Consider the following 27,779-nt stretch of genomic DNA (forward strand, 5'->3'; position numbering starts at 1 on the left):
CCCCCCCCGGTCCTTTTCCGCAGGTGCTGGCAGGGGTCTAGCCGCCGCCAGGCTGCTCCCCTCCATGCCCCCCCCCGTCTGGCGGTGCCCGCTGCCAGCCCGAGTCCGCGCGCCCCAGCCGGGGGCCGGGCGCTCCCACCCACGCAGCCCCCGCGCGCCGGGCCGCCGCTGCGCGCGACGCGTCTCGCGCCCTCCCTGACGCCGTGGCGCGGCCCCCATATAAACCCGGGGGGAGCCCAGCCGCTCCCGCCCCCGCCCGCAAACCCCGCGCCGCCGGCAGCCGCGCCGCGTCCTCCCGCCGACCCAGCCAGCCAAGCCCGCGCACGTGGGCTGATTTACACCCCGCTGCCTCCCCTCCCCTCCCCGCCGCGCCCGGGGAAGGAGCCTGGGGGCGGCTGCGGCTCCTGGGGGGTGGGGCGGGGGCTCGCGACCTGCCCGCGCGTGGGGACTCACCGCCGGGGCAGCAGGAGGCTGCAAAGATAGAGGCGCAGAGGGGAGCCGGAGACCCCCCCCCCCCCGCCCTGCATCGCACTGATCTGGTGAGTCTTGGGGGCGCGGCCCCCTCCCCCGTGTGTCTTCCCCACCTCCTGGAAGGCGCCCCCTCCCCCAGTAAAGCCTTTCTGCCCAGATCGGACCTAGGGAGGTGGAAACGCCGGCGGGGGAATCGGTTCTTGGCTCTTCTGCACCTGGCTGCTCCGGGCACGAGCTTCCCAGCGTTGGCCCTAGAAACGGGGCCCTATTTGTCTAGCGCTCAAAGGTAAAATCTGGCTGCATTTCATCACCCCCGTAGCCTGGCCTTTGAGGGTGGGTGTCCATCTTTGGAGCTGGGAAGCAGCCCTGCTTTCCCAGCGCCCCTTGTTGCTGCATGCCTGCCGGCAGACCCCCCCTGCGCGGCCCCCCCCCCCCCCCCGGCTTTGCAGACACGACCACGGTTGTGTAGCGAGAGAAAGCTTTGCTCTTTTGTTCGAGAAGTGTGTGGGGGGCTGGGGTTTTGTCTCCGAGCCCACAGCCTGGGTTGCCCGTCCGTCTGTGCCTGGAAACACCCAGCCTTGCGGTGCTAGGCTATCGGTTTTTTTTAGTGCCTGGCATTTTTGCAGTGTAAGTGAGGGGTGGGTTTTTTTTCGTCTTTTTTTTTTTTGTGAAACGGGTGAAGCTCCTACCTATCTGCATTGAACAGCCAGTCTCTCGCCTTCTCTCTCTCTCTCTCACTCACACTCACGCACACACACTCCATGTTGCACTTCCCACTCTATCCAGGCGCCCTGTCTCATTCCTGATCCAAGCTGCTTTGAGCTCAGAGGACTCTGATCATCCCTCACTAGTGGATTTTCCTTACTGATTGTCTCCAAGAGCTTCCCCCCCCCTTGCCATTTTCACCTGTTGGGAGAATTACGAATCACAATGAAGGTTCTGGGACATAAGATAGAATTATTAACAGGTAAATGCTGTATTTTTTTTCACACCATTCCAAAGGCACTGTTCCGTCTGCTGGGCTGATGGCCAAGTTACTTTCCAAGCTAAAGTCGAATGGGTTTTCCTACTTCTAGCCCAAGCAAAGATTCTTAAATTGATATAGCTACTTTCAACGGCACTGCAACGGCATAATGACTTGGGGGCAAAATCCTGCGAGTCGGGGGGAAATCCCCGGTCGCAGACATCATCAGACACTGGCTTGAGCCCTTGGTCAGGTGTCTGTCTAGAGAAGAGGGTGGGATATTGCTTTATGCAAGAAAATAGTGATGGAGAGTTCTTATTTATTGACTCCTGAATAGGAGGTGGTGGGATGGGTTGGCTGGCTGCAGGAGTCCAGGCTAATTCAGAGCCTGGGTATCTTTCACTTTTGGGGGCAGTTTTCCTCCTTCCCTGATCCTTCTCACTCCTTAGCTAGTTAATGTTTGTGCAATGCTTGGAATCGTAAAGTGCCATGTAAGTCTAGTTTGTTTTTCCTCCGTGACAAGCAAATTCCCTGCAGCCAGTCAGCTGGCAGCAGCTTTTTCTGGGGTATTGACCTCCATCCTGCTCGGTAATCGGCCTGTTGCTGTGGGTGGGTGTGTGTGTGTGTGTGGGGGGGGGGGGGGTTAAGGAATGGAGAAGGGGGCCATTTCTCCATTCAAGAGGCCGCAGTTATGCCCTATGTGACGCATGATGCTTTCTGCCTCCTCCTCCACAGGACCAGTCATTGATCCCAAACCCTGGTATGTGCGTGTGGGTCAGCACTCCCATACTGCATCAGAGTTCCTCAGACAGGATGGGCACTGGAAAGTCATGACTTCCCCTGCTGCATAACGGCACCACTGCCTGCCCGCCCACAGTACCTGGGGATCTCGCTTGGCTTTTACCCTGTGTTGCTTCTGGTTGCTAACAGCCCGTGCATCTGCCAGGATGCTGTGACTGGGCAATTCAGGGTATACTATGGCAGCGGGTCCCTCTGATGGGGGCACTGTGTGTTTGGGGCACCCAACCTATGATAGGGCTGTGAGGTGACAAACAAAAGGGCCTGTACCTGGCCCCAAATATGTCTGGATATCTGGAAGCTGACTTGGGGTGCATAATCTGCTGATTTTTATGAGCACCCACCTTGTTGGAGTGTCACCACGGGAGATGTGGCTGAAGCCAGGGTCCCCCTTATGGCAGGTTAGAGGAGCTGCTGCAGGGAAAGTGCTGGAATAGGCATGGGTACTGTCTGTGTTCTTTCTTGCTCCAAACCCTCCTGCACTGTCTGGCTGCCCCTTTTTTTTTTTTTTTTGGCTTTCCTGCTCTGAGCTCTGGGGATTGGGGGTGGAGAATAGGTTACAGTCAGCCATAGCTGCAGCCTATGTAGACAATCAGTAAATAAAGGGTCCCTCTTCACAGTCAAGGCTGCTGTGCTTGGGGATCTCATTAGCTCACAATAGCACCTAACCAGCTGCGTGATGTATGTATAAGATGGTTTAGTCTTTGGGGACCAAACTGTGCTACAGTATAAGGAAAGATCAGGGCTCTAATAGAAATCTGTAACATGGCTCCATCTACACAGACTAGACTGAACCAGACCTCAGCCTTCCATGTGACAGAGTGGATGTGAAAGTGCGCACATACCCTCGTGTCTGGGCCCGTGCCCCGGATGGACCCTGCTGCTCTCTTGTTGACCAGTAGGGGGCGATCTTCCCTTGGCATGGGACTCTCCTGCCTCTGGCATCTAAGGCGCTGTGAAAGCAGCGAGAATGTTTGCACCAGCTGGGTGGCCTTCCGGGGGGGCTTGGGGTAGGGACTGGAGGGACGCTGGAGAATGATGCTGATTCTCTTGCCCTGTGATCTGTCCAAACTGGGGTGCTGTGTGTGTGGGGGGCACTGATCTTTCCTTGAGTGGGGAGGGGAGGGGAGCAGACCCTATTGGGGAAAAATGTGCACTGCAAGGGGCCAATTGTATGAGGATGCTTTCCCTTGGTATTGACATTGAACCAGTGGTGCCCTCCCCTCCCCTCCTCAGGGACTCCAGGTTAGACTGTGAAGCTCTGATGTAAGTTTCTCCCCCCATCCCCAACTGGCAATGGATGGAGGCGAAACTCCCTTGGCTTCTATTTCGCTGCGGTCTTGTTCTACACTCTCATGATTCAGGGTCTCCTCCTGAACGCTTCCCTGGCCTCCCTCCTCCTCCCATTGCTCCAACTCTCATTCGCTCCTCCATCTGGCGCCGGGTCAGGCCTGGCTCCTCCGGGAGGTGGTTTCGTTACTCCCTGTCTGTCAAGGATTGCTGTATTGGCCTAAAGGCTCCGTGACGGGACTCCTAAGGAGCGGGGGCCGGTGCCAAGTGGGTGTGCTGACAGATTAGCCGCCGTGCCGGCAGGCAGTGCCTGCGTGTGTGGCAGGCGGAACCGCCGGAGAGCCAACAAGTCGTTCAGTTTGCTCAAAGATCCCCAGCACAGCGTTGTAATTCATGAGCATAACGGCGGGCACTGCTTGATCTGTAGGCGCTGCCCTTACTGGGACACTGCTCTTTATAGCCTCCCCTGCTCTTTCCCTCTCCCGTTCTTAGAACCCTTCCCGAAGCTTCATAATAAATATTCTCAAAAAGAAAAGGAGTACTTGTGGCACCTTAGCTACTCTGAAACCAATAAATATTCTCTCCCTGATGTACAGTTTATTCCTTCTCCAGGAGGTTTGGCTGTGGTTCACCGGTGCAGCAAAAGCCCAACGTGGCTGCCTTTGGTTTGCTTCTTTGCCTGTGCTCTGGGGTCTGCAGGAGAGGGTCTTTGGGAGCAAAGGCAGGACGTGCTCCTTTATTCTGATAGCTCCTTGGGGCCAGGGCTGGCCCTCACTTTGTACAGTGCCTGGCGCAGTGGGGCCTGATCATGGCTGCAGCCGCTCGGTGCTGTGATAATGCAAAGAGCAGCCCGTCCATTCATAAGCACTCCCTGCCTGACACACGTAGAGGGAGATTCGAGGAGGCTTTTCTTTCTGCAGTGTGGGGTTAGGGGGAGAGCTACCCCCTGGAAGCAGACTCTCCAGCTGTGTTACATGGAGTTAAATTGAGCCCTGGCATAAGTGGGTGTGTCTCCTCTATGCTTCAGTGCAGGTTCTCTTTGTTGTGGTAAGAGAGAGCCAGTCATTGCAGAATCTGAGGACTGAAGTACAGCAAAATAGGAGGCATAAGCGACAAGCCCACATGGGCTCTGCTTGGGCTCCCCTGGTGCTCTGTCACTTGGCTTTTGCTTTAAGTCTCCTCCCCAGTTAGTGTGGTGAGGCTATTGCACTCTGGTGGGATTTGCCTGTGGCTCTGAACGTGGCCAGGGGAGAGCCCAGTGTGGTACTCTCCATGGGAGTTTTCCACCACCTCCGACCTCGCACAGAAAATGCCCGGTCTCCCTCTCTCAAATAGTCCTACTGTAGCCGTTCCTGGTTTGTGTCTTGGGCCAGTGATGCTGGAATGGAGGGTTGTGGATGGAAAGATGGCAACACGTGTGGGGCCCCCATATACAGAGGCAGGTCTGCTGTGCCAGGGGATCTCATTAGAACACAGGAGTGCCCTGACCAGGTTATAACACAGTTTGGTCCTAACGCACTACGATTAGCATGCAGGCCTTGAGTCGGAGCCTGGGTGTGATGTTCTTCCCATGACCAGGCCTGCTCAGGTGGTGGTGGCAGCTGAATTTTGGGAAAGGTGGAATTTGGGTGGCTTTGGCTGTTAGCCCTATGTAGAGGGAGTTACAGTCTGTAAGTCTCAGTGATGCATGGTGGGTTATGGTTGCCAAGCCTCGGAGGACAGGGAGTGGTCTCCTGGCAAGTTGGAAAGACATTTTTCCTGGTCTGTCTAGACCTGGTTATCCAAGAGCAAGGATAAGTCTAATACTGCCATGCAGCTTTGCAGTAGGATGGCAGTCAAGGAGTAGAGGGGAAGGTCACTGGCTTCTCAAACGGTTTCCCTTTCCAGCACCCCTCTGGGCAGAGCTCCAGGCAGCTGTTTTCATCCCGGTGTCCGTCTGTGGCTGGCACTGACATTGTGCGTGAGCACACAGCAGGGCAGTTTGCCGAGATAGACGCACAAGGCAGGGTGGCATCAGTACACCCGTGGCAGAGGAGCCTGCGGTGCCTGCTGATTTCCCACAGGAGTCTGTTGAACAGAAGAGGGGGCAGGCTTGGCTTCTGCAGGATTTCACCGAGGAGGAGCATCACTGCAGAGATCTGCTGGGGAGATGCAATGACCTAGGTTGGCACCAGGCTGCCCATCCTGCCTGGTCACAAGGGTAGGTCAGCACTGTGTGATCTGGTGTGTTGTAGGTTGTTGATAGGAAGAGCCCAGCAGTCTGACCAAAAATGCTGCTCAAACCGCTTCTGAGCTGGGACCAGGTTTGAATCCTGAGTTGAGGGGTCGAAGACAGAGATTGGCAGGGACTCTGTTCTTGGTGGAATGGTGTTGCCAAGGAATGGGGTAGAGAGATGCACCTCCTTATGTCAGTGCTGAGCGTGGTCCAAACCATTTCAACTACTCCATCTTCTGAGAATCCAAACTGCTGGCAGAATGTACTCATCAGCCCCAATACACTGAGCCACCCCCAGAGTTTCTCCTCCGCTTAATCTCCTGGCAGGACTGAGTGTTCCCCCAGCTGCTGTGTGGCTGGCTGAGTGCCTGGAGTAATGCTAGAAACACAGAAAGCTGCTTTGCTTTAGGGGTTGGGGACGTTATCTGCCATTGCTGGGAATCCCAGAGCCCTGCACAGGGGGAATGGCCCTTCTGATTGTTTGTTTGCAACTTCAGTATAAAGCTGTTTTGCTTCAGATCCCAGACCAGAAATAACTAAAAGGGACAATGCTTTTCCATTCTCCTTCAAGTCCTTTTCTCTATCTCAAACTTCCAAAAAGCCTGAAAATTGAGAGTCAAGATAAAATTGATTGTGTGGCTTTGTCCTTCACTCACACTGGGTCCTAGTGTATGTACTGTGTGTTACACACAGTCGTCACAGTTCTCAGACCCTGCGATACCTCGGCCTGGCTGTGAGATTGCGGCACAAGGCTAGGCACTGAAGGGCAGTCCCCTCCGTGAATACAGTGCGTCAGCACTGGGATGCCGTGTTGAGCACCCACTAGTCACTAGGGAAGGGGGTCAGTCAGCAAGTTTTCAGGCAGGTAGAGTGTTGGCTTGTGCGTATTCTAATGCCCCCAGCGTGCTGTGTGCGGGGAATGTCACGGCTAACACTGAGCCCATCTCTTCTTAAAGCCCTGCCCGCTCTATCAGAATACCTGTCTAATCGCTGCTCTGAAACATGGTCATGCATTATAACAGGGCTTCTCATTGTCAAGCGAAGGAACCATGTCCTGGATCGCGTCTCTGCTAGGGGAAGCTCTGCCAGGGCACCCTGTTGACACCGTGAGTGTCCTTTGACACTGTTTAAATCACGTTTTTATTTTGAGAACTAACTGCTTAAATTGTTCTACAGCCCTGCTCTGTCCAAGCCAGTAATGTAGATTAAGTAGATGGGTCCCCAAAGGTGTTGGTCAATCTGAGATAAAACCATCTCAGGGGAGAACTGGATGATCCCCCAGCAAGGAGGCTGTCACAGAAGAGTCTTACTCCCAGTGTGGCTGTCAGCCGGGGGAGAACATGGGCCACTACTTTCTGTTACACAGGCAGCAAGGAACCATATCAGAACATGGTTGGCCCACAGCCATGGTTCACAGCTAGGTTTAAACACTGGGGTAGGGCTGTATCCCACCAAAGACGGGATCTTGGAGGCCATTTCAGGGTTCAGTGGTAGGTGAGATGTCCTAAGTGGAGCCCACGCCAGGGGCATCCCATTGAGTGTCGAATGTGTGGACTTTGCAGACCTGCAAAAAAGCTACCGAATGTGCTACCTTGCATTCTTACCCTGGTGTCTGGGCCATTCACATGCTGCAGTGATGCTGTTTGATCTTCCATGTGCAGATCCCCCTTCAGCTCTGAACATCTTTGCATGTGTGGCTTGAAGTCTCACCTGTAACATCCCCTTGATCAGTGCGGTTTTGGGTGGCCTTATTATTTAGTATGGTAGAATCCTCTTGGCTGGCACAGATCATGACAGAAGGGCGAAAAGCACCTGTTAAGCGATGCCCCTGGTCCTCAGAGGTTCACAGGGATGAGTTGTGCTGGCAAGATTTGTTTGAATTGCATAGCTTGCTGTAAAAAAAGCATGAAAAGGCTAGAGAAAACCACAAGAAGGTAAGAGGAGTTATTTAGCAGCTGTAACAGAGCAGGGAAGCAGCCTGATGAGAACTGAGGATGGTGGAGTGGGAAACCTGTGCTAGCAAACAGTGATTTGCTCCTGTTAGCTATATAAACTGGCTGCATGCACCACCTTCTGTGCCAATTAAACAGGCAAGGAACGCCAATAATCCATTGTTCAGAGCCATTGAAAGATATTGCACTGAATCTCTGCCCCCAGCCATTGTCCCAATCAGGCAGGGAGAGAGCTAGTTAAGTGGCTGCCATTTGAATGAAGCATGTTGCCTTGGTGTGTACGCCACAGTGATTGTTGCAGGGCCCAGACTTCAGAAACACCTTGAAATGAGTCCTCTCTACCTCCAGTACACAGCCATACCAGTCACAGTTATCTCTAGATCTCAGAGATTTACAAAGGAGGGCCAGTGTAACTATTTCTGTTTTATAGATGGGGAAACTGAGGCATGGAATGGCCAAGTTATTTGCCCAAGGCAACATAGCTAATCCATGGCAGAGCCAGGAATAGAATCCAGGCCTTCTGATTCCCAGTCAGGTTCCCTGCGCTGTAGGCAAGCTGCAAGCACTTCAAGCCTTTTGGGCCAGCAGGTTTTTGTGACTGCACTGTCTGTGTGGGTTCATGGAGTGGTTGGATGTGTATTGGTATGGGGAGAAACCTGAAGAACCCTATCTGGCCTGTGCTGTGTACAGGGAGCTGTCTTGAGAGCTATGGATGGGGAGCTGGTCTAGTGACCACATTAAAAACAAGAATGGCCATAGTGGGTCAGACTAATCATCCATCTAGCCCAGTAGCCTGTCTTCTGACAGTGACCAATGTGAGATGCTTCAAAGGGAATGAACAGGACAGTTACCAAGTGATTCATCCCCTGTTGCCCAGATGCCACATCTCGCAGCTTAGCGATACTCAGCATGGGGTTGTATCTCTGACCATCTTGGCCAATAGCCATAGATGGACCTATCCTCCATGAACTTACCTAATTCTTTTTTGAACCTGGTTATACTTTTGGCCTTCACAACATCCCCTGACAATAAGTTCCTCAGGCTGACTGTGCATTGCGTGAAGAAGTACTTCCTTTTATTTGTTTTAAACCTGCTGCCTGTTAATTTCATTGAGTGACCCCTGGTTCTTGTGTTATGTGAATGGGTAAATAATGCTTGTTTCTCCACATCATTCATGGTTTTTATAGACCTCTATCATATCCACCCTTACTTGTCTTTTTTCAAGACTAAACAGTCCCAGTTATTTGTATTTATATACTTTTTAATCTCTCCTCATATGGAAGCTGTTCCATCCCTGTAATGATTTTAATTTTTTTTTTTGAGATGGGGCACCAGAACTGCACATCATCACTATCGTCAATCCATTGGAGTTTGCGGATGATTGTCTTCCATAAAATGATAGCCAGTATGCAAGGTGTGGGCATACCATGGATTTATAAAGCTGCATTATGATATTTACTGTCTTATTATCTATTGCATTCCTAATGGTTCCCAACGTTCTGTTTGCTTTTTTGACTGCCGCTGCACATTGAACAGATGTTTTCAGAGAGCTATCCACTATGACTCCAAGATCTTTCTGGAGTGGCAACAGCTAATTGAGACCCCATCATTTTGTATGTATAGTTGGGATTATGTTTTCCAATGTGCGCTATTTTGCATTTATCAACATTGAGTTTCATCTGCCGTTTTGTTGCCCAGTGCCACAGTTTTGTGAGATCCCTTTGTAACTCTTCACAGTCTGCTTTGGACTTAACGATCTTGAGTAATTTTGTATCACCTGTAAACTTTGCCACCTCCCTGTTTACGCCTTTTTCCAGATCATTTATGAAGATGTTGAAGAGCACTTGTCCCAGTACAGCTCCCTGGGGGAGACCACTATTTTCTTCTCTCAGTTCTGAAAACTGACCATTTAGTCCTATCTTTTTGTTTCCTGTCTTTTAACCAGTTTATGATCCATGAGATGACCTTCCCTTTTATCCCATAATTGCTTACTTTGCTTAAGAGCCTTTGGTGAGGGACCTTGTCAAAGGCTTTCTGAAAGTCTGAGTACACTATATCCACTGGTTCACCCTTGTCCACGTTTATTGGCCCCCATCAAAGAATTCTAATAGATTAGGGAGGCATGATTTTCCTTTACAAAACCCATGTTAACGCTTCCCCCAACAAATCATGTTCATCTATGTGTCTGATAATTCTATTCTTTACTATAGTTTCACCCAATTTGCCTTGTACTGAAGTTAGGCTTACCAGCCTGTAACTGCCAGGATCGCCTCTGGAGCCTTTGTAAAAAAAATTGGTGTTACACTAGCTATCGTCCAGTCATCTGATACAGAAGCTGATTTAAGTGGTGGGTTACATACCACATTTAGTAGTTCTGCAATTTCATATTTGAGTTCCTTCAGAACTCTTAGGTGAATACCTTCTGGTCCTGGTAATTTATTACTGTTTAATTTATCAGTTTGTTCCAAAACCAGTTCTGACACCTCATTCTTGGACAGTTCTTCAGATTAGCTACCTAAATAGAATGGCCAAGTGTGGGAATCTCCCTCACTTCCTCTGCAGTGAAGACTCATGCAAAGAATTCATTTAGCTTCTTTGCAATGGGCTTGTCTTCCCTGAGTGCTCCTTTTAGCACCTTGATCCTCCAGTGGCCCCACTGATTGTTTGGCAGACTTCCTGCTTCTGATGTAGTTAAATTTTTTTTTTTGCTATGCACTGCTAGAGAGAAGAAGACCCAGCAAGCAGCTGACCCAGTCTGGAGCCTGGGCTGGGCTGTTCCACAGTGCATGTGCTCCGCTGTTTGCATGGAGACTTAGGTGAGCTCTCGCGAATAGGGAGCTGCTGTGTTATGCCATGAGGCTGTATGTGCTGGGGCTCGTTCACTTGTTGTGGACTTGGGACCTTGGCAGGGTGAGAATATGGCTTTCACAAGCCTTAATGTACTGAAGCTGGGACTCCTGGGCTTGGTTCCTAGATCTGCCACTGACTTGCTGCATGAATCTGAGCAAGCTGCTTTGCTGGTGTGTGCCTCAGTTTCCCCAGTTGTGAAATGGGGATGATCATTCCTTACTTCCCGGGAGTGCTGGCTGGCTGTATTCACAATGTCCTGAGATGCTATGAGATCCTCCCCTGTGGAAGGGCAAACTATTGTATAATAAAAATAACATTTAAGGGACAAATTCCTGCACCCAGGCTTGGGTAACTGCTGGAAAATCCCCAGTAAGATATAAATGGATGCAGCTGGGTAACGCTAACAATAGTAACCCCCATCTATCTATATAACCTGGCCCGATGGCCCTAGCTCACCCCACCCCTGTGAGACATTATCCCCATTGTACAGGTGGGGAAGCAAGGCTTAGAGAGGCTAAGGGACTTGCTGAAGATCATACAGGAAGTCTGTGGCAGAAAATTCCCATCTCCCGAGTCTCAGGCTGGGGCCTTAACCACTGGACCATCCTTCCTCTCCAAGTGCCTGGAGACTGGAGGTTAGCTGATTAACTGGGTGTTAACTGCTTGTCCAGCCAGCCTGACCTTTCCCTGCTGCTGTATGATAGATCAGCTGCCTCTGTGATGTCATTAATGATGCCGACCTGAACTGGAGCTGGAGGAAGATTCCCCCCCACTGTGTTCAAGGTGCCAGGTTTCTTCCATATTGAGTTGTCGAGAAGACTTTTTTTAACCCTTCCATGGATGTGGCACTGTCATTGCTGCTGTTGTTGTGCAGCCGTGGTCTGCTTCCAGTGCTGCATACTCAAGTGTGTCAGGGGTTAAAGCCATGCTTGTGCCCAGTGACGGTGATGGGGGATAGTGATCAGAGAGAGGTCTGCACCACCACTCTTTGGGTCAACCAGCCATCTGCCGGAATGCGCCGTCACCTGGGATAATTTCTTTGACTAGAATGGAAACCGTCTGGGCTGGGTGTGGGTGGGTCTTCAGGGGATGGGCTCAGCCCAGAAATCTCACTGAGAGATGGCTGCATGGGCTGCTTGGGAAATGCATCCCCCGCCCGTGTTGGCAGGGCTGAGTTTATTGGGCCTACGGCTCCATTTGTGGTGCAGTTTGCTCATCACCTGTACAGCGTTGGCTCCTTCTTGCTTTACTGAGGCATTAACCACCTCATTATTGGGGCCGCCCTTATGGAAAAGGTCTGCAGAACTGAATAGAGAACTGTCTCTCCTGGACAGCCTGTGGAATTCTGTAGCAGGGGGCTCATTCCCTGTCAAACTCCATAGGTTAATAGAGTATCTCCTATAGAACCCTGTTAATGTCGTCTTCTCCATTAAATTCCCCAGGGCATTTCTGTAAAGGGTGACCATTGCAGTCGTGCCCAAAGCCTCCCATGAGCTGGGGACTTTCTGCTCCAAGTTGCCAGTGCTGGAACTAGAGCTTATCTGAAAAATTAGGATTTTTCTGTGGAAAATTTCAACAAAAACGAAGAAAATTTGTTTTTGTTGACTGTTTCCATGGAAAATTTGGAGTTTTCAGTGCAAAATCCAAACTCAAAATATTCTGAAATACCACCATGGTGCCTCATGGGAGTTGTAGTGTGGGTGCTTCTGCCTTCAGCGTCTCCTATATGCCAGGCTCCCTGGTCAGACTACATCTCCCAAGATGCAACAGTCTACCCTCTTGGTGAGGGGAAGTGGTGCAGTTGCATGGCTGCAATGTATCATGGGAGAAGAAGTCCCGTTGGGAATCCCAGTCCCTCGAGAAGAATGGGAGCACAAAGCACTTATACTACAACTCCCATGAGGCACCACAACAACATTTCACCCTCAAAGTATTTTTGGGTTGGGCATTCGCTTTAACAACAAAAAGGAGAGAGCAGACATTTCCACCCAAAAACGTTTTCTGGTTGAAAACCCAATTTTGCATTAAAAAAACCCCCCAGTTTTGACAGAAAATTTTCCACCAGCCTTAGCCAGAAGCTCTATTTACAAGAGCATTTAGAGCAGATGAACACTCCCTTGCCACTCTCCTTTTCTCTCACTCCAGCTCCTTCCTATTTCAGTCCATCCCTCCACATGCCGCTGTCTCCACTGCACCGTTTTTATAGCCTTCTCCTCTGGGGAGCTGAGTGGCAAGGGGTTGCGCCAAGATACCCAGTGGAGCAGAGACAACCTGTTCATACCGATGGGGGGCAGGGGCAGAGTGAGGGCAACTGGCTTCAGCAGTGTTACTGAGCATGCTCAGTCCGTGTGAGCACGCTCCGTACAAGCCAAGCTGCAAATCTGGGGGTGGGCACATGCCCCCCGGCATCACTCAGGGAGCAGGGCAGGGAGCGCCCTCTGCTGTGCGTGGTGCACAATGGTTGTGCCTGAAGCCCCGCGTCGGAACAGCTGGGGAGAAATTTGGCATCTAAAAATGCATCCCGTCTGCATTGGGTCATCCAGTTTCCATGGATACAGCTGAGCCACAGACTGTGTGGTCAGGGACTTGGATGGAACAGGAATGATCTGTCCCCAGTGCAGTCCCGGTGCATTAACAAAGCCAGGTGCTTCTTCCTATCAATGATGTGGGGCTACCGCTGCTGGGAACACCCAGGAAACCAGCTGGCACTGGCTAGCAATGTGTGACTCTTCAGTATCACCGCTAGCCTCCTGCACGGACCCAGGAGGGGATGGTCTGGGAATCAGTAGAGACCTACCTTGGCTGGGAGCCCTGGGTTGTCAAAAGAAATCTAAATAGAAAAGATTTCCATTGGGAGGAGGAAATGTGAGGCCAAAGCCTGAGGTATCAGTCAACCACTTCATTGCTGCCTAGTGCACCAGATCCATGGGGCAAAACATGCTTCTGGGATGTGTGGGTCTTCAGGGCTCTGCACCTGACTCTCATCTCATGCCTGGGTGAATAATGAATCCATTGATGTCCATGGAGTTGCACCCATTTTGCAGCATTGAATCCCAGTAGGTTACAGTGGTGGTTACAGCTGATTGATGCTGGCATCAGTGAGATCAGTATTGACTCTAAGCCAGGGGTTGTCTAAAGTGTGTCTCACCTTGGGATGCAAGTACCATCCCCCTGCTTCCTCTGCAATTTTACAGTGGGCCACGGTCTTGGCAAGCACAATTTCCTGGGCCCTTCTTTCCCTGTGGGTGCATAACGTGGGCCTAAGTGTTATTCTCCTTGAATCTCTGATTCCGTTAGGCACAAGCGAATACGCCTGTGACGTGCACCTGTTGTGCCAGGCACCCGGACGAGTCCTGCGAAAGAGGCCTGCACTACTTTGCCACTTTCAGAGCCATTCTGATCATACCAAGCTTGTCAGGGTCCCTGGGCTCTGGCTTTCTTGACTGGTGCTTCCTTCCTCTCTCTCCTCTCAATGCATCCCCACATCTAACCTGGGGAAACTTCCCCGGTCACGCTTTTGGCAGGTTGGCCCTGTACTTCTCCCCTAGCCGAGGCTTCTAGCCCTTCTGTCCTCTTGGCTTCTAGGCCGGCTTCAGAATGGGGAAAATCCTGGCCCTACTGAATCAGTGGTGGAACTGCCACTGTCTTCAGTGGGGCTAGTACTTCTCCCCTAAGATCAGCCTCTACTTGATAGGGGGATATTGAAATTCTGTTGTACTCCAGGTTAGCAAGTTTGGCCCTCGGTTACTCCTCTGGAGCACCCATGACCTCAGTGGGGTTGCATGGATGTAGCAGGGCAAAAATTGACCCTTGGTCTTACAATTTTGTCCCTTTTGTCCCTCAATTCAAAAGGCCTGACCTGTCCCCTCACTTACCAGTTCTGTACTGATGTGACTCCAGGGTTGCTACTCCTGACGTACAGCCGGGAATGGGAGAGGAGAGTCAGGCTTCTTCTTACCCTCAGATAGCTGTCCCAGAACAGGAAGAAGGAAGGTAGAGATTCTCCCTTCGCTTAATTCTATTTCAGCGATGCTGAGAGTTGGGATTTCATCTTTAGTTCTGCTCAGACTTGAGCCTTGGTCCTATCATTTTTAAGATAACCAGGATAATGAAATTACTCTACCATGAGAAGCCTGGTACGGGCTTAAAGATGGGCAAATAGCACAGGACAGTTTGCACGTATTCTTTAGAGGAAACACCAGGAGTTTGCTGTGGTGGTATTCACGGCCGGGGTGATTTTGCCCCACCCCCCAGTGCTCCTGTTGCCTGATGCTTTTTTGGTTTTCACGTTGTGCAACTGAGTACTCCAGGTAAATGTGTTCCTCTCTTAGGTCTTGCTTGGTATGTCTGTGTGCCCATCTTGGAGATCTTGGTTTTGCCTCCTGTTTATAAGTTTTGGTTATCCAATCAGGGAGCAGAAATAATAACATGTTCAATGAGCGTCCAATTGCACCCTACTAAAAAGGCACGATGAAAAGCAAGCTGCTGACACGCAACTTCCAGGCTGAAATGTGCTTCTGTGAAGTGTTCAGCAAACAACTGTGGCTAAAAAACAAATCGGCCTGTGGATGCTTTGCAAACATGGAAAAGAGCTAACCTCCCGTCCCCTTGCCTTCCATTCCAATGCAAACTCTAGACTCGTGCTCTTCTTGTTTGGCTGTCTGTTGTTGGCTCTCTTTGATAATACTTTTAGTGGCCTTGCTTTCCTCTGCCCTAAACTCCAAAACCCCTTCTGCACTTTGAAATGAATTTGTCTGCATCTGGGGGAAACGTGTCAGTGCTTCTGAACATGGGTTCCCACATGTTAGAAAAACAGTCCCCGGACTACATTTGAAGCTGGTGGTATCAGGAGCAATAGCCTCTGTTCCATTGCGGGTAGGTGCAAACGGTTGTGTGGGAGCGGCTGGTGAGGTGTGTAAGGAGACTTCCTTGGGAGGTAATTTGAGGGACCACTGGAGAGATGGAGGAGGGTGTGGCTTAAAAGAAAGGGGTGTGGCCAGTTATGGCAGTTCAGCCATGCCACAAGAATGCGAGGGAAGGCGGTTAGCTCTGCGGATGGAAGGAGATGGAAACCATCCACTGATGGTAGCAATCCCATCCAGTCGGACTCAGCCATCGCAGAGTCACAAAAAAGGCATTGTTTTAAAGGCAAATAAGCCAGTGCTGCTGGGTCATCTTCGGAGCAGGGAGGTTAAAGGTGTCAACCACGCAGAACACAACAGCCATCCAGATCTTTGATGCAGCAACTGGTGGGTGACAAACCCTCAACTGTCATAGCCTCAGACATACCTTAGAACAGGGGCAGGTAAACTTTTTGGCCTGAGGGCCACATTGGGTTTCCAAAATTGTATGGAGGGCCGGTTAGGGGCGGCTGTCTCTCCCCAAACAGCCAGGTGTAGCCCGGCCCCTGCCTCCTATCCAAGCCTTCTGGGACTTCTGCCCCATCCACCACCCCCGGAACCCCAACCCCTGACTGCCCCCGCTGTCCCATCCAACCCCCCCGCTCCTTCCTGACTGCCCCTGGGACCTCTGACCACCCCGATCCCTATCCACAACCCTACCCCCTGACGACCTCTTCTCCCCCCCACAACTCCCCTGCCCTCTATCCAACCCTCCCTGCCCCCTTACCGCGCTGCCTGGCGCACCGGTGGCTGGTGGTGCTACAGCTGCGCCACCCAGAGCTGTGGCGGCGTGGCACACTGAGGCTGCGGGGGAGGGGGCGAAAACAAGGGAGGGGCCAGTGGCTAGCCTCCCTGGCCGGGAGCTCAGGGGCCGGGCAGTAGGGTCCCACGGGCCGGATGTGGCCCGCAAGCCGTAGTTTGCCCACGTCTGCCTTAGGATCTGAGGGTCATGGGGAAAGCAACAACTGAGACTGGGTAGTGAGCAGCAGCGGGTGGGGACATGAACACAGACTCCCGATCTGAATGATTTAGCGCCTCTCCTGACCCCGCACGGGGGGTCGGACCCTTGCTGTTTGCAGGTGTTTCCTGTTCTGGGGCTGGCTGTCAGTGGAGTTGTGGCCATTGACACAAGCAGAGGATCTGCCCCTCTCTGTAATCAGCATGTGCCCTCATGTCCGTATCCTCTATCCCTCAGGGGATAGGCAGCAACAGGCTGCAGTTCCCTCCCCTGCTCACGCGCTGTGCCATGGGGCATCTCCTGAAGTGCCAGCTTAGGGTTCCCCTGAATTCCGCAGGGTAGCGTACACGACTGTCTAATGAGACTAGGGCTTCTAATTGTGGCTCATAAAGTGACGCCACCAAAGTCAGTGTAGTTGCACTTAAACTCTGAATTTTGGCCTGTGGGCCATGTCTCCTTTGCTGTCATACCCATGGGCCTCTCTTGAGCAGAAGTTCCCCAGTTCTGCCCAGTAGTGTGGCCTGTGGGTATGCACAGCTGTCTCTTAGGGGCAGGATAAGACTCAGGTAGCCCTGCTGAAGTCTCCAAACCCTCTTAGGGCTTGTCTACGTGGGAACAGCGTCCTCTTTGATGCTAAGAAGGTGTGACTACTGGTAGAACTCCCCATGTGGATGCTTATTCCAGTCAAAAAGCAACTTTGTTTTGGATTAGCGCAACCCCTTCCAAAGCAGAGTAAATTAAACTGCCTCCACGTGGGTAGTCACACAAGCATAACTATAATGGTTTAGTTATACCGGTGTAACTGGTAACACTTTCCTGGTAGACAAGCCCTTACTTAAGACCTCTATCCTGTACTCCCAGGGCAGTCGTTTTTGTTGCTCCATTGCAGAGCCTGGACCCTGGGACAGGGCAAGACTTGCCAACTGCAAGCTGCTCTGGAAAGGAAGTGCCCCCCCCCCCGCTCAGCACTGAGCTAAGGAGCCCAGTGCAGAAATGCAATGGGAGGGTAATGAGCAAATGCCTTGTAATGGGCAAACTAGGGCATCCTAACGCTGCTGCCCTGCCCTCTAATCCAGTGTTGTCTGCAAGGGAGTTAATTAATCTCCCTGCCTGACACCTCTCTAGGGAAGTGAGAGAGGGAGGATGGTTTGGCTTAGGCTATATATAGAGGGCAGAGAGCACAAACGTGATGGTCACAGCGTCTCCTAGGTAGGCGTGCGTGTGTTTCAAGCCTGAGGCTTAGCTCAGCAGATGGGATAGAAGAAGTTCAGATCCATGAGTATTACTCCAGGCTCTAGCTGTTGTGTGGCTGGAGAAGCTCTGTTCTCTCTTGGGGGGGGGGGGGCACATACCAAGCACTGCCCTCCGTATTCTTTGCAGTATTCAGGTGTGGGCACACCCGTTGAGGGCAGGCTTTTGTTCCAGCCCCCAGTCGTATCACTGTGTGTGCAGCCTCCTTGTGCTTCAGCAAGCCTGACACATGTCCCAAGTCAAGCAGGGCTGGCCCTTAGCTGGGGGTGGTGCTGCTGGGCTGGTGCCACGTTTCACGGTAGGTTGGCCACGTGTGGTCACAATCCTGTGGCTCTTTCTACAGAGGCAGGAGAGTTCGCCTGAAATTCCAGCGTGGACTCTACCTGCTGAATCCCCTGCTGCTCGGTCAGTTTGATGCAGCCTCCTTCAAGTCTGTCGTAAACTCTTGTGCAGCGGAATATAGCATCCCAGAGATGGCTGGGGTGGGTGAAACGATTGGTGTATAAACTGCTTTGTGCAGCTGAGAGATTAAACTTACCAGCAGCATCTCCTTGCTGTGTCTCCCTCACCTCCAGGGTTTACACGGGAGGCTTGTTCCCCCCTCTTCCAAGATCTTTTGCACAGTTGAAATCTCTGATTAAAGCCATCCAGCTTAGATTGGAAGCTCTCTGGGGCAGGGATGTTCTTTTGGGTCTGATTGTACAGCCCCTAGCATGCCGGGGTCCGGGGCTGTGTCTAAGCGCTGTGGCAATACAAATAATAAATGATAATTAGGGCCCTACCAAATTCACGGCCATGAAAAACGTGTCACAGACCATGAAATATGGTCTTCCCCTGTGATATCTGGTCTTTTGTGTGTTTTTACCCTATACTATACAGATATCACAGGGGAGACCAGCATTTCTCAAATTGGGGATCCTGACCCAAAAGGGATTAGTGGGGGAGGGGGGGTCACAAGATTATTTTAGGGGCAGTTGCGGTATTACCACCTTTACTTCTGTGCCGCCTTCACAGCTGAGCAGCCGGAGAGCGGCAGCTGCTGACTGAGGGCCCAGCTTTGCAGTCAGCAGCGCAGAAGTAAAGACCAAGCCGTCCATCCTTCTCCACTGCTGCTGACCGTGGGCTCTGCCTTCAGAGCTGGGCTCCCGGCCAGCAGCCACCACTCTCCTGTTGCCCAGCCCTGAAGGCAGCACTGCCACCAGCAGCAGCGCATAAGTAAGGGTACCCCTACAATAACCTTGCGACCCCCCCCAACTGCTTTTTGGGTCGGGACCCCTACAATTACAACACCGTGAAATTTCAGATGTAAATAGCTGAAATCATGACATTTATGATTTTTAAAATCCCATGCCCATGAAATTGACCAGAATGGATGGTGAATTTGGTAGGGCCCTAACGATCATGCTCTTGCAGATTACTTGGCAATGGGTCTGAAGGCTGCTTGGCACCAGCTTTCAGCTCACAGGATGGAGTTAAGCACAGACTTGGTGGAGCTGTGCAAAGAAAGTGAAACTCTTGTCTTGTTGCCAAGCAGGAGCTTGGGCCCAGTTTCCTAAGGTCCCAAACGGTTGAGCCAGCTCAGCACTGACTTGCGTGGGTTCCATATGTAGCTGTTAAGAGTCAACAGTTCCCCATAGCTCAGATTGCAAACCTAGGCCATTCCAGCTGAGCTTTTCCCTTGCCTCTGAACTTCAAACAAGCTGGGGCTTTGTACATGCACTCGGGTGCACTGATGGGTTAATCTGGTGCAAACTCCAGCGTGGACGCTTGATTAAGAGCAGCTGCTTTCAGTTTAGTTTAGCTCTATTCCTAATCAGCGGGAGCTTAAACCGAATCTGCCAGGTTTCTGTGGATTTAAGCGTGTCCGCACTGCTTTTTGCATCAGTTCAACTGACTTCACTTTCAGTTGCACCTTTCGTTGAAACTGGTGCAGCTTTGCATGTGGACACCGAGCAGAAGGAAGGATTTTTGTGACAGCCCCCGCAGCCCGATCTGATATGCCTGAGGGTTATGCAGCTGTAACAGTCTACCCTGCAGTTCCATAGATAATCTCGATTTATTCCAGAGGCTTGGACGTCTCAAACTCCTGGCTATTAGGGGGTGACAGCTCCAAAGCCTGCAGAACTGATGGCCCTGATTCTAGATCGAGCTGTCTGGGGTACTCACCTGACCCCTGCGCACCCTCACAAGTGCTAAGGAATTTCTCCTCACAGCACCCCCAGTGGGCAGGGCAGACCTGTTATCCCCATAGTGCAGAGCGGGAGCGGAGGCACAGAGAGACCAAGGCCAAAAATGTCTTTAGGTGCCGTTCTGCTCAGTGTTGCAAGGCCTAAGACCCAGCTCCACAAAGGTCATTAGGCTCCTAACTTCAATGGAAATAAGAACCTAAATACCTTTGCAGAGCTTGGCCTGAGTGACAGAGGAGCCTGGGCCCCTTTCAGTGAGATTTAGCTTTACAATGCTGAAGTGACTTAGGCCCTGATTTTTAAAAGTATTTAGGCAGTGCACCACTCAGGCTCCTAAGTGACTCGGCCAAGGTCACCCAGGACGTCTGTGGCAGAGCACAGATTTGAACCCAGCTCACCCAAGTCCCAGGGTGCTCCCTGCCCTCGATGACCACTTGGAGGATCCAACCGGACACTGCCCACAAATTTGTCAGTGCTTGTGGGCTTCAGCCCAAAGGCTCCCCCCGGGTCAGCCAGCTCAGCGGGTGCGCTAGGACGAGGGCCCTGAGGTTAAACCCCAGGGCCCTAGAGCGGTGAGGGACATGCCCCTCTTTCAGGTAACGGGCTCGTGGCTGAAGCAAGGAGCTGGGGTGCGATTCCTCCAGAGAGTCTGTCACCCAGCGACACGCAGGAGCCTCCCTCTCCACGTGGGAGGGTCTCACAGGCTGCACCCCAGGGTGCCCTCTCCTGGCAAAGCAGTTGGGTGAAGGCATCATGCACATGTATCTGCCCACCTGAAGGTGAGGGGGCATCAAGCGGCACTAAGCATGTAAGACCCTCCCTCTCACCTTGGCGGGGAAGTTCCCCTCCCCCTGCCCGAACATGTATAGCGTGGGCAGCAGTAGCGCCAGCTTTACCCACGCCACCAATGCGCCTCCCTCTAGGCATGACTAGGGTCAGACTCCATGGCCCAGTCAATCCCTGGCCCCTCTGCTATGGCTGTCCATGGGGGGACCAGCTACTGCCTGCTGTGATAGCCACCATGTGCTGGGCACATCAGCCCCATCCTGATGCCACCCAAGATGGACCTTATTGGAGAGCTGATCCTTGGGGCTCGCACAGCAGAGATCTGGCTGCTCCCCTCTGCAGCTGGCCCTCGCCAACTCCAGCCCAGAGCTCAGGCTGAAGGTCTGTGGGCAGTGCTAGGAGGCTCCCTGCCAGGCAGCTGACCTGTGTGCTGGGTTTTTTTTCCTCCTGCAGGGCTGCTGCTGCAGGAAGTGACCATGGCAGGGCTGCACGAGCTGCGATTCACCGAGGAGAAGCCGCTGCTGCGAGGCCAGGATACCGAGCTCGTGAGTTGCCTTCCTGCCCCACCGTCCCCCCGTACATCCCACCCGTCAGCCTCCTTCAATCCCAACACGGAGGTGCCTGTGCCGAGCGAGGAGGTGTTGATTGTATGGAATGGCTGCCTGCCTTGCTTTGCCCTAGCCTCAGTTTGATCTGTTCACCCAGTAGCACGGGGTATCTGTAATGTACAGGCTTTGTGTGTGAGTGATGTTGCCTTCTAGTGGCTCAGCCGACAGGGTAGATAAGGGACCTACTACTTCCCCTAGCTAGGGGAGCTCTCCTTTAGCTCAAATGCAAGGAATCTAGCCCTGGCTCTGTGTGTATGTGTGTGATTGATTGTTATCCTCCTCACACACCTTGTCCCATAATCATAAATTTACCAGTGCATTCTGGGATATGCATCTATCCCAAAGATCTGTTTCTAGGAGCATGGGCTTTTGGAGAACTTCCACATAAGGATGCAGCTAGGAGGACTAGCTGACCTGAAACTAGTTGCAGTGTTTGCACACGCTGAAGGGAAACCGTTGTAGGCTGGACTAGTTCAACTGGATTAGAGCTAAGGGCGTAGCTGGCTTTGAGCAGCGAGGGTGACATCATGTGGCCCAACTGAAGAATGGCAGCTTGCACCATGCAAGGTTCTGAGCGTCTGGTAGCAGCTGGGCCCCTGTGGAGATGGTGGCCAAGAATCAAGTGCTTGTCTGTTCCTAATATCTCCACTGCTCCCCTCGGCACAGCCTGGAGTGCAGGCTGGCTGCAGTGACGGGCAGCGCCCAGCTGGGCAGTAGGCTCTGAAGCAGATGGGATGGTGGACAATGCAAAGGCAGGAGATGAGGATGATCTGGCTTCCCCCACTACTTCCTGTTCCTCAGAGGCTCCGTTCATGGCAGGCTGTGTTCCATCTGGAGTCTTGCTCCTAGCTCAGCGGCAGGGGGTTATCTGACCGAATGATGCAAGATCACCCACCTGCACCTGCCAGGCCTGGGAATAAGGGGTGATTCACAGGGACTTCCCCCCCACCCCGCGGTCAGACCTTAGTAGGTATCTATCTCTGGCAAAGCTGCCTATTGTGTGAGACCAGAGTGGGAGGGAGGCACTGTCTGGAAAACAAGTGGGAAGGAGTTGGTGAACATCAACAAGCTGACTTCTTCCTACAGCTAGAAAGTGTGGGAGACGCAGCCAGCCCAAAGAGCATGCCCACAGCACAATCTCTGAGGCCTGGAGGAAGGGGAGAACCCACGGTCATCTTCCTGAAGCCTGTTGGGTGGGTGGGTGCAAGAGACCAGCCTGGTGGAGCTGGGTTGATGGGGGGGAGGAGGGGGTTGGAATGACTCTCACTAGCTGGGTTTGGGTGGGCTTGTTCTTCCCCATCCCGCTATCTCCTGTGGCCTTCTAATGTCCCTTCCCTAATCCACCATGAGGATGAGAGCTCCAGCACGCCCACCTCCCTGTCTTAATGCTGACCTTGAAGGACCCAGCTTGGTTTCTGCTGGTTTCCTGGGTTCCCCCAAGCCATGCTCCTGGAGGACCGTGCTATCTGGATGCCGGGAGGTGGGGAGGGCTGGCTGGTAACCTGGGTGAGTTCAAGGAGCAGGCAGCTTGCCAGGCCTAGCCAAGAAATCTGAGTTCTGAGTTTAACAGGGAGGAGGGGAGTAGTGATGGGAGGGAAAAGAACTGGGCAGGATGCAGCTGCAAGGAGCCAGCAGACTGCCGCTTACACTGAGATGGTGCATCCATCATTGCACCATCCTACCTTGCTGCCCCAGCTATGTCCATGCACCTTCAGCCTGGCCTGCAGTACTCCCTGCTACTGCAGGCACATCAGACACTGTCCAGCCTGCTGAACTGTGGGTTGGCTCTCTCTGGTCGAAAGGCGATCCCCAGTGGTGAGGGGGTTGGCCTTCTCTCGCTGAGCTGGTCTCCCGCATCCTACGAGATCCCAGGAGTTGAAAGGCTGCTTCGCAAAGCCAGCGTGTGAGCATGGACCTGCCAAGCTGGATGTGTCACCGCCTGCGTATCTGTGCTCATCTCGCTGGCCTCGTCAATCCAAGAGCGGGAGCCAGAGGACTGGGTGTGTGGTGGGCAGAGCCGCTCGTCCTCAGAACCTGCAAATGTTCATTTGCTCTGGAGCTGCACTGGGACATTCCTCTGGCTCTGCAGTGGTGCCCAGGCATGGCGTGTGGCCAGGTCAGGGCTAACAAAGGGCTCCTAGTGAAGCAGACATGGCTTTGAACCAGAGACTGCATCTCTGGACATGCCCGTGAAGCTGTGTCCTCCAGCATTGTTCCTTTGGGGACTGTCCTAGTGTCCCAGCATCCGGTCTGATGCCAGGACTCTGGAATCTGAAGAGGTTTGACTTGGCTCCTTCCACCTTTCGGAGGGGGATATTTGCTCGGTGGGGATGCTGCAGAGGAGGTCACATCCTGCTCGCTGCGGGTGGGCATTGGAAATCTCATAAGTGAAGGGGTTTGCCCACGTGTCCATCGTCAAAATCTTCCACTCCTAGTGCTGTTGTGGTGGTGGCTGCCCCTCACCCCAGAGCTGGCTTCATTTCAGGGCCTCAGTGTTTGGCTTGTAAAGTGCTCTGGGACCCTTTGCAACTCAGGACCATCCTTTCAGCCTGAGGTTTGAATCTGGAATCTGATCTGATCCCAAACTCCCGCAAAGTCTGGACATTTGAGATGGATTCTCCTCTGCCTTTCCCCTTGTGGAATTGCTTACACCTGTGCAACACGGGGTCGGCTGCTGCTAATAGTGGTGCTAATTGCACTGGTAAAAACCAGTCGCACAAGGGGGAAGGCAGTGTTCTGGTCCAGCCTGTTACAGACAGGCCTGAGTGACACAAGTCAGATCTGACACAAGTGACGCAAGTTGGAACTCCTGCCAGGGGCTGGGGGAGTTAGACCAGGCTCAGAACAGCAGATCCATCTCCAACTGGGTGGTGCTACAGCAGAGATGCATCCCGCTGCATTTTCCAGTGTGAGTGCCTATAGTCAGGCACTAGAGCTGCTTGGAGAATGGGATTTCTGTCCTGCAGGAAATTCTGACATCCTGAAAGTTTGTTTCATTGCGAATCGGGACAGAGTTGAAATGTTCTCGGAACAGAAATGCCCAAAATATTTAAATTCAGAAACACTGAACCGACCTTGTCAAAACGTTTCATTTTGATAATGTCAAAACATTCTTCTATAAAATGAAATAAAATTACAGTAAAAGTCTCAAGGGAACAAAGCCAGAAAGTCCAAACAAATTGCCTGGAACCGTTTCTGTTGAAATAGACACGTTCCTGCAAAACGTTTAGATTTCAGCAAAATAGCATTTTTCTGCTAGACTATTGCCTCATGCGCTTTTCAACCTGCTGTATTAAGCCCCCAAATAATTATCTGGTGAGGGCCCCCTCCCCCGGATTTCTAAGCTAAGAGGAGTTGTGTGCTCAGCACTTCTGAAAACTGGACACTTAACTTTAGGCCAATACATTCTAACCTTGTTGTGTGGCTGTCCATTTCTGTAGAGCCAAGGGTTGGGCGCTGGGGGGGTGGTAGTGTTCCTCTGCCTTGTCTTCCACCCCCACCAGTGCTCTCTCTTCCCCTCCCCCCCCCATCCAGTCTCTGCCTGATCACTCGGAGGAGCGGTAAAGCTCAGACTATGTCACTGATGCCAAGAGGCCGAAACTGCTAGGAGACTGAGAGTGTTAAGAGCTTTATTGATCCACTTGAATGACCGGCTGGGGTGGGGGGGGGGGAAGTGAGGCAGCAAGGAGTGGGGGGAAGGTGAGGTCTGGCTCAGTCAGCTGCAGATGCCAGGCTGCTGGAGCTGGGCAGGTGGCCAGTGAAGACAGAGGCACTCTTCCAACCCAGCCAGGGGTGGCTCCACTTCATCCTGGCACGGATGGGAGGGGAAGAACACGCGCTCCTTGGTGGTGATGGGGAGGGCGCAGTGGTCAGCAATTGCAGGCTGGAGCCCTGGAACTGTGCCAGGAAGATAATCTCTGCAGAGATCAGAGCAGAAAGCCTGTGCCCAGCTATCTGGTATGTCTGGGTCTCAGATCACTCCAGACTTTGGGTCTCTGCAAACGCAGCCTGAAGTCTGGATGCGGGGGAGTGGCACATTCATGCTGAGTTGTTGTTCCATCCTGGGCTCCCTAAGACTGAGATTTCAAGGCTCCAGGAGTCCAAATATTGTCGCCCCCCCCCAGTCCCTGGTTGTGGTGCTGGGGACAGGATGGACGGGAGCTACAAGCACTTGCATGGGTGTGGGGGACTCGTGCCATGTCCAGGGATGGATGCTCTGAGGGCTAGTGACTTCTGCCAGGCTCAAGCCTCTAGAGGCTGCTGCCTCCCATCTCATCCTCCTCCTCCCAAGTTGGTGCCACCAGCTGATGGACAAAGCTGTGACCCGCCTCCCAGCTGCTGGAGGTACTGAGGGATCAGAGTCAACTGCTGACACCGAGCAGAGCTCTGCTTCATTTTCCATGGGGAGAATCTCCCTTCACCTAACCAAGTATGCAACAGGAGGCTTCCCCAGCAACTCAAAAAGCCAGGAACCACTTGAGACGCCGGTGGGAGGAATCTCGCTTTGGCCTGTCCTCCTCCTTGTGCTCCTGAGTGTTCCCTGACTGAGCCCTCTGATCCGTGCATCAGTACCAAATGCCATTGCTTCGTGAGGGGACACAGTCCTCCAGCCAAAACGTAGCCGAGGCGGCATCTCTAATGCCCATATGTGGATGCTGATCCAGGGCACATGCTCGCACCCAGACAAGGGCTCGCCCACCCGCAGACGGCGGCCCAGCTGCTGCTGAGCAGCCACAAGCACAGGCGCTGATGTGGGATGCTGGTGTAACCCAGTCGAGTGTGTTACACGTCCCCCTCTGGGCCTGATCCACCGGCAATAGGAGTGTTACAACCTCGGCTAGGGAGCTTTAGCTCAGGCTAGCACAGATTATGCTTTTAGCTCTGAAGGTCCCCAGTTCAGTCCCCAGTATGTTGGCCAAGCTGGTGGCAGCTGGACATGTACCGAGGAGGGGGCTCACAAAGCCTGGCGGACACAGCTGCCAGGGCTTTAATTCCATAATCCCCCTCTGACAGCATTCCTAGAGCTGGTTGTGGCAGAGATCGCACCCTGAGGCCTGCGGCAGGGGATGAGCCGCACAGCACAGGGCTTTGCTCTCAACGCTTCTTGGGTCAGTTGCCCACTGGGACTGGAACCCCCCTGCCTCCCTGATCTTGACGGCCTTCGGGCCGGCAGTCTCGACTGGCCTCTTTGCTGAGGTCCCCAAGATCCTTCCAGCTCCGAGTGGCGTGAATTCCTCCCTGGGGTATTAGTGATCGCCGGCTGTAGCCTTCTTCAGGGTCCAGAGGAGGAGGCTGTGCAGAGGCTCATCAGAGCTCTCAGTGGGTGACTGGAGCGTAGAGATGAGGCAATAGCCAGGTGTCTGTGTTACTGCTCCGTGGTGGCGCCTATATGAGCTCTGATGGTTCTTTCTGGTCTGTTTCCCCTCCAGGAGCATTCAGATACGTTTCTTTCCACGGTGGACACGGACTGGAAGGTAAGGCCCCTCCTCTGACTGTCCAGCCCCTCTGCCTATTCTCTGGGATCTGGGTGGGATGGTCGTGTTCTCCTGATTGGCCCCGCGGTTCCAGCACTGTCCAGCAATGGACTCCCCTGCTCCCTGACCAGTGCTACCGGGCTCTGCTCAGCTGGGAATGCTGCAGAACAGCTGCCGTTCGGTCCTCCCTTGCTGGTGCGCTTGGGTTCTGTGGCTAGTCACCCACTCCACATGCCTGATCTTCAGGGGCGAGGGGGACAAAATGGCTTGTGGGCACATCCCTGAGTGTGGGTGACTGATGTGGGGGATTCAGCCTGGTTCCCAGCCTGAGGGTCTGTGTCTCTCATACACTAATACTAATACTCTCAATGCTAACGGTCTCTGTGCACTTAAAATCAATGGGACCGAAGCCATGATCTTCAAAGTGGCAGATAGTTAGCACATTACAGTATTACGGCGCAAGTGTGTGCGTTCGCATCGCTGTCTTCTGGTGGAGGGAATTGGAACTGTTACACTGTGTGACATTGGCCCTATATTGCTAACCTTTAATGGAGATCCTCCATTAGCTCAAGTGGTGGAGACTGAGCAGGTTTAGCCCCACTGTCACAGTGACATTGCACGTTGGCGGTGGCATGTGGTATAGTGACAGCCTAATGTTGTGACTGGCTTTGGATTTGTTAAAATAGTTCAGCTTTGAAATTGCCCATCTTGATCTATTCTAATCACGACACCCACCACTGAAGTGCAGCCACGTCTGTGGTGTATCCTGGCAGCTGGTTAATGGCACCACTACAGTTGGGGGCTGGAAGTGTAAAGAGAATACACTATAGGAGAACAGAATATCCAGACCTGGAATGAAATCCCCCACCGCAATGCAATTAAGTGCATGGGGCCAAATTCAGCTGCGGTATAAGAGCATAACTGCTGCTGTCAGCGTTGCCCCTGATGGTCACACTGCTGTGGAGAGTGGCATCTGTGGGGTTTATGGGCTCTGTAGGGGACACATTGGCAGATCTCCCCTGTATCCTGTTCTCTTTCATGAGGCAGTGTGGGAGACTGGATCTTATTAAATATC

The 27,779-nt window shown here is 52.7% G+C and overlaps 1 protein-coding gene across 4 annotated transcripts in view; it reads left to right on the forward strand.

The window, feature by feature from the left end:
* The first annotated feature begins 243 nt into the window (after positions 1-243).
* The window catches only part of NDRG4 (NDRG family member 4), an 87,015-nt gene continuing 59,479 nt past the window's right edge, over positions 244-27,779 (forward strand). The window contains exons 1-3 of one of the 4 annotated variants that reach the window (XM_038368275.2): positions 244-539; positions 21,076-21,167; positions 26,660-26,704. In XM_038368275.2, coding sequence (XP_038224203.1) covers positions 21,099-21,167; positions 26,660-26,704 — 114 coding nt within the window. In that variant the 5' untranslated portion in view covers positions 244-539; positions 21,076-21,098. Of the gene's footprint in view, positions 540-1,047; positions 1,439-21,075; positions 21,168-26,659; positions 26,705-27,779 lie in introns of those variants that run through there. The other 3 variants (XM_038368273.2, XM_038368274.2, XM_043494714.1) reach the window with 3 other exon arrangements.

Source organism: Dermochelys coriacea, chromosome 12 (genome assembly GCF_009764565.3).
Source record: "Dermochelys coriacea isolate rDerCor1 chromosome 12, rDerCor1.pri.v4, whole genome shotgun sequence".
NCBI lineage: Eukaryota > Metazoa > Chordata > Testudines > Dermochelyidae > Dermochelys > Dermochelys coriacea.